The sequence below is a fragment of the Lepisma saccharinum genome, chromosome 20 (assembly GCF_977018435.1).
Source record: "Lepisma saccharinum chromosome 20, izLepSacc3.1, whole genome shotgun sequence".
Classification (NCBI taxonomy): domain Eukaryota; kingdom Metazoa; phylum Arthropoda; class Insecta; order Zygentoma; family Lepismatidae; genus Lepisma; species Lepisma saccharinum.
In genome coordinates, this window is record NC_139248.1 from 13068183 (window position 1) to 13083319 (window position 15137).

The 15137-nt window shown below is 37.7% G+C and overlaps 1 protein-coding gene across 1 annotated transcript in view; it reads right to left on the bottom strand.

The window, feature by feature from the left end:
* Positions 1–268: 268 nt before the first annotated feature.
* LOC146003828 (uncharacterized) overlaps positions 269–15137 on the bottom strand; it is a 110243-nt gene continuing 95374 nt past the window's right edge. Inside the window, exons 8-11 of the mRNA XM_083142253.1 lie at positions 9504–9562; positions 8707–8848; positions 4334–4501; positions 269–665 (exon numbers count right to left, since the gene is read on the bottom strand). Of these exons, the coding sequence (XP_082998379.1) occupies positions 513–665; positions 4334–4501; positions 8707–8848; positions 9504–9562 (522 nt within the window). The 3' untranslated portion in view covers positions 269–512. The remainder of the gene's footprint in view (positions 666–4333; positions 4502–8706; positions 8849–9503; positions 9563–15137) is intronic.

Sequence of the window (15137 nt, forward strand, 5' to 3'; positions counted from 1 at the left end):
AAAGCTAGATATACATGGTGAATTTGGGAAATACAGGTTTCCTAGTGTAGATAACTACTGCAAGAGTAATAATTCTAGGATGTTCAGGAGAAGACTCAAGTCAAACTGATTCTGTTGCCTTCATTAACTGAATCAATTACAGAAAATGTTATCAATATAATTTTACTGGGTGTGTGTAAAGACTAAACAGTGATCCAACATTGTCTTTCCTGTAATGTTTACTATTACAAAAATAACAAACTGCTGTGCAATTGCAATTTTTGACTCCCTCCCCCCCCCCCAAACAGACTAATTATTCTCCGCAGAATCACTGAATATTTTTGGCACAAGTCACTTTATGAGAAATTCTCTCCACGTATTGAAATATAAGATTCAGGAAAGCACTGAAACAAATATTTGCACTAAGCAATACAATAATTAAGAATGCAAAATATGCAATTTAATTCTCATGAAAATACAACAATTTGGAAAAATCATATCAATATAATTACCACAAAAAAATGAATACATTATCATGCAGATTTGCGTTTCACGGCATCCTTGTACAATCCACCAAACATGTCAACTCCTGACTGGTTCAGTTCATCATATCCAACTATGGTCTTCTTGCAGTTGTCGTACCATTTAGCAACATTGGGGTACTTCCTCACATCATATCCACATACCTAAAAAAAAATAATGTCACATTAAACTTGGAGCTGGCAACACTTAAACCTTGTTTCAATGTTAAAAACAACAGATGCTGCCCAAGGCAGCTTTATTATACATTAACACTTTACACATGAGGTTTCCATCCTATTATCAGGGTCTTCCTCACACAGAACTTAACTTCAGATTTTTTTTTTTAAAGTTTAACCAATATTTTAGTTCTTGGTCTGAGGGAGGCCCTGATATATGGTGGAAAACCAGTATTAACAGGTGTTTACCCATAGTGCAACACCCTGCGAGGGCCAGAGCATACCTACTAATAACTGGCCTCACCCCTACATGCCTCAGCAGAAGTGTGCCACCATCCAACCAGTTATGGGATGACATGTCAGTATGACAAATTCCCAGTAGTCATCTTAGGTTCCATGACATGGGGGGGGGGGGGGGTAAGCACCCACCCCACACACTGGCCAAAATCTGAGAAAAGTTGTTACACTTGCGGCCAACCCTGTTTCTCAAAAAGATTGTTTTTAAATATTTTATTATATATGGAAAGGTTTTTCCAACTGTTTCTTACTAAAAAATAATGTAAAAGAATTTTTACTTTTTGCAGAATACAAGAAAATTGTGAAATATTGCAAAACACTTGTAACTATGTGAATGTATAAACAACTATGGCATCTTTTATGAATGTAAACAAATTTACTGTATAAAAGGGGAAATTTCTGTATTCAGAGTGGACACTCATGGTTGCCATAAGGCTAGTGATTCAGTGATCGCTGAAAGTAGTACCTTAGCAGTTAAGTCTTCCAAGTAGATTTTGATGCAAGCCAATTTGGGTACTTCAAAACCAAAATCTGTAAGGTGCAGTTCTTTGCATCACCAAAGGATCAGGGATTTATACTTTGAAAAAGGTATACCCTGCGCCAGCAATCTCTGGAGCAAGGCTGCGCATAGCGTCAGAAGGGAAGGAAATCGGGTGGACAGATTCTGCTCGAATCTGATGCTGCTCGAAGGCTGGGAACTGCTGTCACTCCCCCCATCTCCACGCAATCCCGTTCCTCATGTGTATCACGTGTTCATTGGTGGAGAAGTCTTTCGTCACTACTTGCGCAGAGACTTGTTTTCATTTGCTCACTCCAGAGATAGCTGGGACAGGGTATAATAGGTTTTGACCTACAAGCTATATCAGGTGCAGTGTTTTAAAAGCTTATGTATACCACCCCAGCTTGAATAAAGCTTTAAAGAGAAATTAATAATTGTTTTATTCCAAGTATATAACTCTAGGTAAAACAGCAAATTCTACATGACAGACCACGCACAGGCTAGGTCCTACAATAAAGCCTTTGTATCTCCTGAGAAGTCAAATAGGTTATAAACTGACTAAGCTAAAGCCCCAAAAGCAGAAGGTGCATGTTAATTCATCCTTTACATCAACAAGAAATTTGAGAGTTCCTTGTTAAAAAAAAAACTGGTCATTAGAGCAAGGCAGATCGAAACTTCATACTGTTCAATGCCTCATGACCTGTAGGTCACAAGTCTTTAGCAAATATTCATGAGACATTAAACTTAGTGCAAGGTGACAGTTCTGCAGTTTTGCCAGACATTGAAAAATGGAAGTACAATCTCCAGTTATCACTGGTCAAGATTAAGTTTGTGCAATTAGTGTAATTTACAAGAGCATCAGAAAAATAAAACATGAAGAATTTTAATGCAAAAACAACATTTTGCTCATGCAGAGTGGCTACCCCAGAACCAGGATAAAATTAAAGTATAATTTCCAGTTTTCAAGGAGAACTTTCCAAAAATTCAAGGGTACAAACTGATGTTCTCTATTTCAACCTTGTGTATTACCACCTCTTGCACCCCCACTCCCACATATGTTAATATAAAGAGTCTGCGATTCAATGTATCCAAATATTCTAATTTAACTTAATTGAACACTGTGTGTGTATTTATTTATATATATATATATATATATATATATATATATATATATATATATATCACACACACACACTTATGTGCAGAGTTTACATTTGCCATTTCACATATTCAGACTACAAATACATCTAGAAACACAAGTCACAAAATTTACAGGATATATAGGGTGAGGCAGTCAAATGGGAAGATTAAAAAAAATCACAAAACATAGAGCAAATATTATGTTTTGAACATGAATGTACTGTACAAGAGTTGAATCACTAGTGTACCTGAAAAAATGTTAATTTTTTGAATATGGTGTCAGTAAGATGGCATCCTTGGTTTTGCACACATTCTCCGAGTAAATCTATACATGACGTTGCATAGCATCTCCAACGGAATGTTGTGGATCTCTTGCTGAATTTGCTCCTTCAAACCCTGGTTCTTGGAGGGTTGTCATTGAATAATTTGGATTTGAGGTAACTGATTAGAGAGAGCCCAAAGAAAAAAGTCTGGAGCTGCCAAATTGGGTGAACAGGCAGGCTATGAAATATCGCCGAATGTGCTGATGAGAAGACCAGGAAATGCAAGCAAGCACATCCATAGAGACACTGGCAGTATGGTTAGTTTCACCATCTTGCTGGAACCAAGGAGCACACGGGTAACAAACTCTACGGAAAGCACATTGATCAACAAAACCATATGAGTTTTTGTAATCCACCTTTACAGCAATATGTACAACACCAAGGATGCCATCTTACTGACAAAAAAAATGAACATTTTTCAGGTACACTAGTAATTTCCACTCTTGTACAGTACATTCATGTTCAGAAAATAACTTATATTTGCTCTATTTTTGTAAATTTCTTAAGTCTTCCCATTTGACTGCCTCAACCTATACTAATCTATAGGGGCATGCATATTTTGTTTTTGACGAAAAAACGAAATTTGAAAAACACATTGTAGTGTTAATTTTTCATGTTTTTGAAAGATGTGAGATGCATTTTGTGACCATATTTTGTCACGAAATAATGCGAAATGAATTGCAAAAAGCGAAATTAACTCTTAAACACGAAATTCAGGGTTTATTCACCGACGCAACACCTTCTGAGGTCTGAATTATCCTGAGAGTTATGCAATTCCCGGAACATTGATTAATTCTGCTGTTAATATTGGAGAAGCAAAATTGGACTCCTTTACACAGAAATAAACTCAATGCTATGATAACTACATCAATGTGATATTAGAAGTGAAATGTTAATTCTGTGGAATAAGTGTAGTTTTTAATCAAATTTAGGATTATATTCACAATTTTAAAACCAACATGTCTTTTTATATACCACTTTTCATCCATTTTTTCACCGCTATAACACCGATATTTTATTTTATTTACCGCTTTTGAACCTGAAATTGACTCAGTTTTTGTACCGAAATTTTGCTTTTTTATTTACCAAAAATATGTGCCTCTACTAATCTACAAAAATTGTTAATAGAAAAAAATCAAATTTAAGATATCTAGTAATAATCTTTAGTTTGTTACAAAGCAAACTGTTTTTCAACACAACTTTCTTTGTCCATCCTCTATAAAAATAAAGGGCATTCATCAATATGTGTAAATTCAGTGGGATTTTGGATTAATAAAGTTTATGAATTTTTCACATCTGAGAAAAATTAAAAGCAGCAGAATTTACACAATTTCCAGAGCCAATAATTCACACTTAATTCCCGATGAGGAGCTACCCTGTAATCTAGTTATACTTACATCTGCAGTAGAAACTGAAGCAACGAGAGCCAGATCTGCTATTGTGAGTTTCTCCCCAGCTGCATACTGGTTGTTTCCGATGAAGGTGTTCAGGAAATTAAAAGCCTCATCCAACTTCTCCAACTTTGCTTCCTCTACAGTCTTTGCATCAGCAAACATGAATGGATACTAGAAGAGATTAGAATATTAAAAACACAATAATTCCCAAATACATTTTATACGTATTAAAAAATTATATTTTTATTTTTTACATAGCGGAAAAAGTTACCTCGACGTAGCAATAGTAAGATACAAAGATACACTATGTTGCCATTCGTCACCGGACAGCCCTCAAAAAGTGCTCAGGATCATCTGTACACATCATACAACCTATAAAAGGCGTTGCCGGTTGAGAATACATTCATACCAGCTACAGCAGTCTATATGGACAGACTACTCAAACTGAGCGAGTCTGAAAGAGTGATGATCATTGGACCCCACAGGTTTGGGCATTCGACCCACAAGATTTCAAACAAATTTCAGATACCCCAGTCAACAGTGAGTGATGTTATCGTGAAGTGGAAGCGAGAGGGCGGCCATGACATGCCGACCCAGACCAAGTAAACCAAAAATATTAACAGATCGTGACCATAGATGCTTGAAACTTGTGGTGAAGTCAAACTGGAAGGAGTCTTTACAGATGGTGGCACAGGAGTTTTGATCAGCTTCCAGTAGTGCTGCAAGTAATCATACTGTCCGCCGGGAGAGTCACTGTTTTCATGGTCACGCAGCAGTTCACAAGCTGCATATCACAGCCCACAATGCGACCCATCTGTTACAGTGGTGCAAGGAATGCCACTATTGGTCTCAACCAATGGAAATCCATCCTATGGAGTGATTAATTGTGCTACCAGATGTGGCGGTCTGATGAACGTGTGCGTGTGTGTCGTATGCCCAGTGAACTCTGTTTACAGGACTATCGTACCCACAGTGAAATCTGTGGAGGTAGCATGGTGTGGTCCTGCTTTTCATTTTTTGGTCTTGGTCCTCTTGTTTTAGTTCGGGGAAACATGAATGCCAATGTATACCAAAAAGTTCTGGACAATTCTGCGCTACCGACATTGTGGGAAGAATTCTGTATTGGCCCATACCTGCTTCAGCACGACAATGCTCCATGTCATACAGCAGGCATTATCAACACGTGGTTCGAGGACATGGGTGTGCAAAAACTTGATTGGCCAGCCCAAAGTCCAGATATCAACCCCATTGAACACCTTTGGGACAAGTTGGAGTGCCGTTTGAGAGCCAGGCCATTATGCCCAAAAAAACACCACTGAGCTGTTTGTTGCTTTGAAGGAATGGGGCAAGATTCCCATCGACACTTATCGAAAATTGGTGGAAAGTCTTCTTCGAAGGGTTGCGGATGTAATTGCGGTGAAAGGTGGCTCTACACGATACTGATGTGGTGCAGCGACCGGATTAACGTACTGGTATGGGGTGTCCAGTGACAAATGGCAACAGTGGTTTCATGAAAGTGATTACATGCCCATAAGCGGGGGTAGACAAAATTTAAAATAATTCAGGAGGCAGACCCTTGTACCCATACTCCTGTACGGTGACTTATCAATATTATTTTCTTTTACATTATTATTAATGAGCACTCCCAAGTCCCAGTCAGCTCCAGTGAAGCTAAGCGAAGGTCATTTGTCTTGCCCTCGTTTGAGAGCCCACAAAAGGAGATTGCTGGCTATATTTGCCCACTTTCTCTCGCAGAAACCCCTAGTCCATTGTCCTTCTAAGGCCTCAAAATTTTCCATTCTCCCGCACCTACCTCCTGTCACATCAGCCAATAGGAACTGAACTTTTTCAAATTCCAAACCAAACTATGAATTTTGGCAGGCAGTGAATAATTCAGTCAGTGTTGAGAAGTTATGCCGAAAAGTCTTGTAAAGAGGGGGGTCCATGTCAGTCAGTGCTCATAGTACTGCATTTAACATTTGAGTTATGATTAAAGGGATAGTTTTTGTTAAAGAGATAAACATGCCTCTTTTTACATATAAAAGTATATGTAACTAGTCAGTGTTCATAAGTTAGGTGAAGAAAGTGTGTTTGCACATCGTCCATGATGCAGTGAGCGACACCCCCAGAAGCAGCAGATTGTGTCATAGGGCCAGTGAAGAAGCTTTCCCCACTGTGACAGACATCATGGACACTTAAGACGACCAGGTTCCCTGACTGACTACAATGGATGCATTAGTGGACAGCATATTAGAGTAAGTGTGACCAAAATCAAAAGAAAGTGGTGGACTTGACACTCTCGCAGACACATGTAGTGAATCTTCATGTAAATACATATCCACATAATTACAGTTCAACGATCAGAATTCAGATATAATTTCACTTACAACCCCCTCTTTTTCCATCATTTCAATAGTATTTCCTATTTATGTGGACCATGCAGGTATGGCTGGGCATTGAACCCTGAACAGCTTGGTCCCCACCTGCCTTTTGTTAGACTTTCAAGCAGCTTGGGAGGGGGGGGGGGGCGGAGCTAGCCTGTATGACCATGTTCTTTTTCTCTGGAGCCAGCATTCTTTTTTTATCTTTTGCAAATGAGGGCTAAGAAAGCCATGAATCCAACTAAAATAAAGCTACAGATTTTGAAATGTGAGTTTAAAAAAAACAATTTATTAATTAGTACAAGATTGGATTAAAGTAATTAATTCTTGCACGAGAGTGACCTTCCAAGGAAGGCTCTACCAGTATGTAATAAATATGTAATACATTCTAATATATGGCTAACCAACCATTTTCCGCAGATTTTAAAATTGGCTAGCAAATTCAAAAAATTATAACAGAATATTTATTATTGTGATTTAATTATACATGTGATACAGAAAACATACTGTACTAGTTTGAAAAAGCATGTGCCAGGTGGAAACTTTGAGGTACCATGACAACTGGGCACCCTATATTTTTCTACCCCTGCTCATTAACTGTACTTACATTATTGCTGAGGTCGAACTTACTGCATTCCTTCACAATAGTCTCCAGCCGAGTATAGAACATGTTGCCAAATTTCTGGCAATTTCCTCATGTCAGCAGAATAGTTTCTCCATACAAGACTGAGGGACCCAGGCTATGGCCTGCCCTATGCTGATAAGTCTTTAAGCAATGTCCCCATAGACGATCTTATGGCTTACGAGAAACAAGTCTCTTGCATGCAAAATACTATGGGGGTGCTGTAGCACTGATGCCACCATTCAAACAGTTCCCCCTCTGAATTTGCAGCATACCACCTTAAGATGGGGTGCAGCACAATCTGATCTCGCCAGAAGTTTTAGTAGCTTCAGACAAATAACTGGACAAAGTTTATTCTACAGAAAGTTCCTGTAATGCTCACTGATTATAACTCTTCAGTAGTGTGACAAGGAGAATGACCTAGCCATAGACAATAAAAAGCACCACTTAACGTTGCTAGATACTTAAAGAACTGACACTTCACACAGGAGGAAACTACAGCACATGCATTAAGAATTGGTAAGAACCTTAGAAGATTAACATTTGTTTGATATTTATGTATGAACAGTTCAACTATCTTCTTGAGAAAATTTGATATGGGCGACTAAATGAGAAACCCTGGCATGGGATAAGTTTCCCCCATTTTAAAATCCCTCACATGAAACTGTTCCGCATGTATAAGGGTTGCCCAAATGAAACACTTTGTCGTAGCATCATAGCTTAACTACGCAGAGCTTTGTGTTTGCTCTGGTAGGTGGCGTATGTAACGAAACTGAAATAAAATTGGACATGTCCTAAAATACTCACTCCCTGCATGACTTTGCCTGTGTTTCTTGCTATTTAGTTCGCTCAGAGTTAGGCAACCCACACAACACATTGTACAGGTGTGCCATGATCTGCTGTGGTGTTTCCCTTGGAAAGTCCTTGACCATCCTCCCTACAGCCCTGATCTCTTGCCCTGCGAGTACCACATCTTTGGGCCACTAAAAAAAACGAAGTGCCATCGGTTCGCCAACGATGCCAAGGTCAGTCATGCCATTGAAGATTGGTTATGCAGTCAACCAGACGTTCTTCGCTCAGGGTATCCATACCCTTGTGACATGTTGGACACTTGCTTGAACAGACAAGGTGACTAGGTGTAGAGGATATGACACCCATGGATCACTTACTTCCTTAATGTTCATATATTCCAACCAATAAATCATTACAGAAAACAAACAAGAGTCTCACTTTAATTTGGGCAACCCTTATACATAATGTGACAAATCCAGTGTCTTCAGGAAATGCCAAGAGAATACAGAATGAAAAAAAACTTATGCAAAATATGTGACAAATTGCAAGTTTAAGATGTTTAAATTGATAGAATAACTTACATAAGCTTCTGAATATCTTAGGTACAGTGTTCCAATATTGAAGTATAATCTTTGGTCAACAATTCCCCTGCTTTTTGGATCCTTTGGGTAGAGGGAGTCATCCTTGCTGTATTGATTTGCCAAATATGCACAAATTGCATGGCTGCAAAATAATGAAAAGGTGTTATACACTAACCAGAGTACCAACATGAAAGCTTAAAATGCATGGAAATGTACACAACTTTTCACATAAAGCTGAACACTATAGGGTTGAACAGTTGATTGACACTGTTGATACTTTCTCAATTCAATGTATGTCTTTGTGCCCAAGTGACTGCAATTTTTTTCCCCTTACAATCTTTGTGAATAAAAATTACTGCCATAACTACTTTGCAGAATTAAACGCAATTTACATCAAATTCTGATCAGCATAGTCTTAAATAAAATTATAATCTTCAGCAGTTATTTTCACTAATGCATAAAACAGATCAAATTTTCAGAATATGATACTGTCTTCAATTCTCTGTTCCTAAAGTCTCCCTGAACTGTGAGCAAATTTTGCATGTTGTCAGTAGGTGTCATTTAGATTTAGCAAAAATCAGGTAGGCTATATGGCAACACTGCTTTTTGTACTTCGAAACTCCCACATCTGGAGATGCAAGTCTGGGCTTTGATCGTGTCCGCTTTACCAAGAAAGAATGCACTCCAGAAAATTTCAGACATGCCATTAATATCTGCATGGTATCAGACTTAAGTTCAGTATGATTTCAAAAATATTAAAACAAACATTTGATATGTATCAAAGAACAATTTCTTACCTGTCCCACAATGAATAACCATCATCAACAATTGTTGGAATTGTGTGTTGCGGATTGATCTAAATGGAAAAAAAGAGGAAATGAAAAGTTATCATACCAGCATAAAATGTACAGAGTAAATTTCCCAGTTTTATTGGGAAACAAAATAAAAATGAGAAGAGTCTTGTCAATTACCACAAACCAGACTACACAATATACACAAACATCCCAACACTAATCAAAATGTGTGTTCAAACATTGATGTTAACTCAATTTGTTTTAGACATCCCTTAATCATCTAAATGATTATAATTTCTGCATTTTTTTCTAGGGCTGTGCCAATATCACTTGATGCTTGAAAATTGTAATTAAAATTTGTTCAAAATATTTGAGTAATATTTATTTATAATTATTCCACTAATTCTGCATCAATTTGGCAAAATTGTGTAATAATTCAAGAATTATATCAGAATATTTACTTGCAGGCTGATATATCTCAAAATTCAGTTATTTTACACAAAACTAGTGCAAAATAAAAAAAAATCGAATTTTGCATAATTTGTAAGGTAAATAGACCCCACGAAAATGTCACATGGCATTTTTTTTTTTTTTTTACAAGTGTTGTGAAGAAAAACTCCAGTTCCAAGTTCATTACCTTCATTCTTTTATTTTGCATCTACTTTAAAAGTTCGCTCACAGAAGAGAATGGTCTTTAAAGATTCAAGGGCATGAGGAAGGATTTCTGCTAGGCTCTCTGCGGCTGCTGCAAGCACTGTTGCCAACTCAGCTCTTTTGGAGCCAGGTCTGGCTCTTTGTGTACTGGGGTGCCTGTACCCGTATCCCACTATGGTGTCATCACTGGCTCCGGCCCACATAGACCAACTTTTGTCAAATATACATTTTGCATGTGATGCAATAGTTATATTTGCTGCATCGCACCTCTGCTTACCTACCCAGCTAGCTTTTTTTATAGCACCGAGGCTGGCATGAAAATTACAATATTGTTATCTGGGAATACTTTATTTTCGATTTCATACGACTACAGTGAATTGAGGTGGTTGTTGCCGCCAGTTCTAGACTGAAAACTAAGAATAAATTGTCCTTACTTCAAAGTTAACTATAATAGCAGCACCACCTGTCCTCTTTTTACACCTAACATTACCCTAGGACTCGCTTTATTGAGCCTTCGAAAATCTAGCTCCTTGAAATCAGTTTTAACTCCATTTAAGGTGAAATTTAGCTCTATGCACATCAGGTTTGGCACATTGCCCTTATGGGAGCATTATTTTTATTTGTTCTCTCAGGAATATCAAACATCCAGTACCGTAGAAAAGTACACAAACAGAAAAAGATACGTTGAATAAGGCTTTTGAAAGTTGAAACTCCCATCTGATTAGTCTTAAATTTAAGTTGAAGTTTATTCTCTGTAAGGAATATGAGATTCTGTAACACTTATTCATCATATATTTTACACATCGTATAATAACTTTAAAAAATTCTTCCACTGCAACATTGGGAGAAATCCATACTCTCAAATTCTGTTGGGGTTTTCTTTAATAGCAGTGCCCATTCTGACAATATTGAAATAGATGTACAACTAGTGTGAAATTGTCACTCCTCCCCTTAATCAGGTTAGGTTTCAGCCTTATTGGCCATTCTTAGAACCAACCCTTGTCAGATACAATAAATCAATAAAAACAAAAAACAATGATCATGATAAAGATTATACCATGATAAAATAATACATTGAATTGATTAGTACGTATACTGTGGAGTAAAGATTAAGTAATAAGTCATTAATAGTGCATTGTGGTGGTATTGGGGGGGGGAGTGATATGTATGTGTCATATGATGTGTAAGTGCAGGTGCAATTAAGATGTAGGCAGGGGTTCATCCAGGATTTTTCCATTTGGGGGGGGGGGGTTGAAAATATTGGGGTGTAAGTGGAGATGTTAAGGGCATATTTTGGACAGTTTTTAAAAATGTTCGCTCCAATTCAATTTGCTCAGATGTTTCCAGAGATTAACCCTCCTCCTCCCTTCACATAACATATCAGAAGAAAAAATATATCAAATGCTGGAAAAGATTGAAAATAGATTTGTGATAATGTTAACATTTCAGTCAGTTTCAAGTATTGCTTTCCAATAATGTTCAGTACTTGATTTAATCAATCATTAGACAAAACACAAGAGATGACATTGAAAAACATTGAAAGCTAGTTATAGTGACATTAGGAACACTTGCGCAATATTGTTTTACTGAATTTGTATGGTTCTTGTCGCAGGTGTAACTCAAATTACCTTGGGGGGGTTGCCCAATTCATCAACGAAATATCGGTGAGCATGCATTGCGTGCTCTTGCCTGTCAGTAGTAGTAATAAGTACAGATATATGACAAATGATGAAACTACGAGTGAAGCGAGCAAGAAAATTTTTAGAACTATTTCTTTGCAAACTGATAATGCATATTATTAATTAAATATAGCAACAATACTTTCATTTCACAGTATCCCATGATGGTTACTCTTTACAATCTTGCTTTGCTAGTCTGCGTCTCCTCTACCTCAGCACATGCCCCCTGCCCCCTCCTGTTCTAGCTTCAGTTAGAAAATATGCATATATAATATAATTTTAATAGTTCTGTGTTGTGAGTGAGTTCCAAATTCTGCTGGTGTTTTCCAATCTGTGTTTAAACAATGATTCACAAACTGAAATAAATGCATGGCCTGTTAGCTGCAAATGGAAGGTAAGGAATTTTCACTTCTAATTTGAGGTAATTCTTTATTTTCATTTATTTATAATTGAATAGCATTTATTTCAGTTTCCAACATGAAGAGCATTATTCTCTCCAAGTTTTCCAGCAGGCAGTGGTAAGAGACATCTTGCCCCCACTGGTGCGCCTATGGTCAGATATAAATTTGGGACTTAATGTAAATATTTATTTTTTTTATGTTTAATTCCTTATACTTCCCTTGCTTTTTCTGAAAAGTTGGAAAAAAAAAAATATGTCATTATGTCGGGGAACAGACCAGATAAAAAGAGGAAGACAAATTTTACTAAATCTATCTTTGCAAACTGACAATAACTAATTTAATAGGGTGCCAGTAATTTCACAGGTCACCGACTTTAATGCTATTTTTATCTGTTTTGCATGTTTAGCAGCCCATTTGTCCTTAGCGCCCTGGTGTGGATGCCCAATCCTTCAAGTTACATGAAATTTAGATTAACTTTTACTTTTGTTCATAATTCCCTTTTCTTCCACTTTTCCCATTTTGATTTCAGTATCTTTTTCTTCTCTTTCTGTTATTTTTTTTCATTTTAATTGCATCTACAAATTTAGGAACAACCTTCAATAACTGGAAATATGACAACTTGCAAAACCCCCATGCAACCCCCCCCCCTTTACAACTCTAACATAATTAATTTCTTTTACAAAGGTAAGAACCCTTTTAGAGCCACAAAAATGGGTCACATACATCAACTATAAACGTGAATGAATCACTTAGGTTCCCCATGAAATACCTGCAGTCTCATATCTAATACTTTGTCAGTAAATTTTATACTGGTACTTATATCAGTTGAAAGTAATTGTTATCTACATATAGTGTCACTGCTTTTATACTCACCACTTTTTGTTTCTTTGTCTGGTTTCATTTTCTCTATGTTCTGTCTGCACCCAATTTTGCAGTCAAGTTTCAGACATTGTTACACTAAGCAGAACGCCAACATGAACTGAGATTCTACACTGAGACTGACCTAATGCATTTTACTGTTCTCTTTACCACTCCAAAATCATCCATCTCGCCAAACTTACAGAAAAGTGTTGCCAACCACAGTAACAATTCACTACAAGAAGTCAAACCTGTATCTTTGAATATCTTCCCTTACTTTTATCATATATTTTTCACACGAAAGAATCTAAAGGAAATTTCAACGAAATTTAACTTTCATTGACTCGTGGGGGGAAGGGGGTTAATTTACAAATGTGTAATGTATTTAAGAAATATTTATTTAGGTCTTCAAATGCTGAACTGTCAACACTGTGTGCAGTATGTGCTCCGTGGAAGGAGGGCAAGAGTGTCACGGTATCCAGTGACATGTGAAACTCAGTTCCATATAAATTATTTTTTGTTTATCGATTCATTTTATGTTCAAATATAAAAGTGTGAGGTCTGATTTATTTTGTGGATAAATTTGTATCCGAGCCAGACGTCTGGAGTTGGGAGACTGGTTTTTTCCTGAGTGACAGTCATTGCTTAGAAGATGACATATTTACACCAACTGAGAAAAGGAAGGATTTTTTTCGTCGAGACCGGGCTAGAAGTCACAGCTGGTGGGCGAACCCATTCTTCACGGATGACCAGGAAAATCAGCTGGAGCCCAAGCCTGCAAGGATCGAGGACGCGCGGGTGACCGCGTTTCAAGACAATGGACAGAGGTCATTTCCATCTCCTCGGAAACCGAAGCCAAGCCACTTTAGCGTGCTTTTCAACAGACGAATTTGAATCTTATAAATATGCAGTACTACGATTCCAGACAGTTTTTACCCGGACTTCATAGAGAGAGACCGAGAGAGAGAGAGAGAGGATTGCAGATCGGCATCCAATTGATGCCCGACACTAGATAGATTCTGGACCGGCACGTGACCACGTACACCCGATGCTAGTGACAAGAGGAATGCCCGAAGTACTGAGGAGGTGCAAGTACACCAGATCGTCACAATCATTCTTCGTCGCGATCGACCTCTTTAGAACAATTTCGCCACAAAGGAACCGTGTGCAAGTCCCTCATCCAGGAGAGATGAATGACCACGCAATGTAGCAGAGTCCAGTACAGTATTCTTCAGAGGGTCTATGTCCATGTAAACGTGCATTGTTAGTATCAACACCGTACTGTTAACGCTGAAGTCTCACTTATTTGCAAAGTGACTCAGGGACCCCGAACCTAACTTCCGTGTCTTAATTTTTTGGTATTGTTATAAAAAAGGGTCATTGCAGGTTCAGATGTTCTAATTTAATTGTCTGCATCGAGGGTTAGAAGCTCCATTTCATTACTTTATTATTGAATATAAATTGTCAAACTGTGCTCCATTTTTTGTGTAACCGACCACCCCGTTGCACCATTTAACTTGTCAATACTTGACTGATGAGTCTTAATTGTGGAAAGCTTAATTTTTATTGCAAGGTCGTGCACGTGAAGTAGTATTATTTGTTGCATGGTGGTTATTAATGTAATTTTTGCTTGCGCCGACGATTGATTTGTGTATTCCGGCAGCTGGAGCTGATTAAGTGTTGCATCACTATGTAATGGTGTAGTAGTTCTCATTGGACGAGAGAGGCTGATGTGTATTACCCCCGTCCGAGAAACTTGTTAAATGTCGTGCTTACGACTGGATGCATACGTTCATTCGAACAAAAGATTTAACCACGCTGACCCAATTGTCTTAGTTAACTGCTTTCCGAGGGCTGGCACTTAATTTAAGAGCACAGGAGCTGGCAGACAAATGCCCTATATTGACAAAGGTTTAAAACTAAAAAGGAATGATATGTTAATGAGATCCATGATTTGTATCTATACTTCACATGTAAAAATACCTCAGAGGTGTGAAAAAGAGTGAATGAATGAGAGTTTGAGGAGGCTATGTAAATAGTTTGCA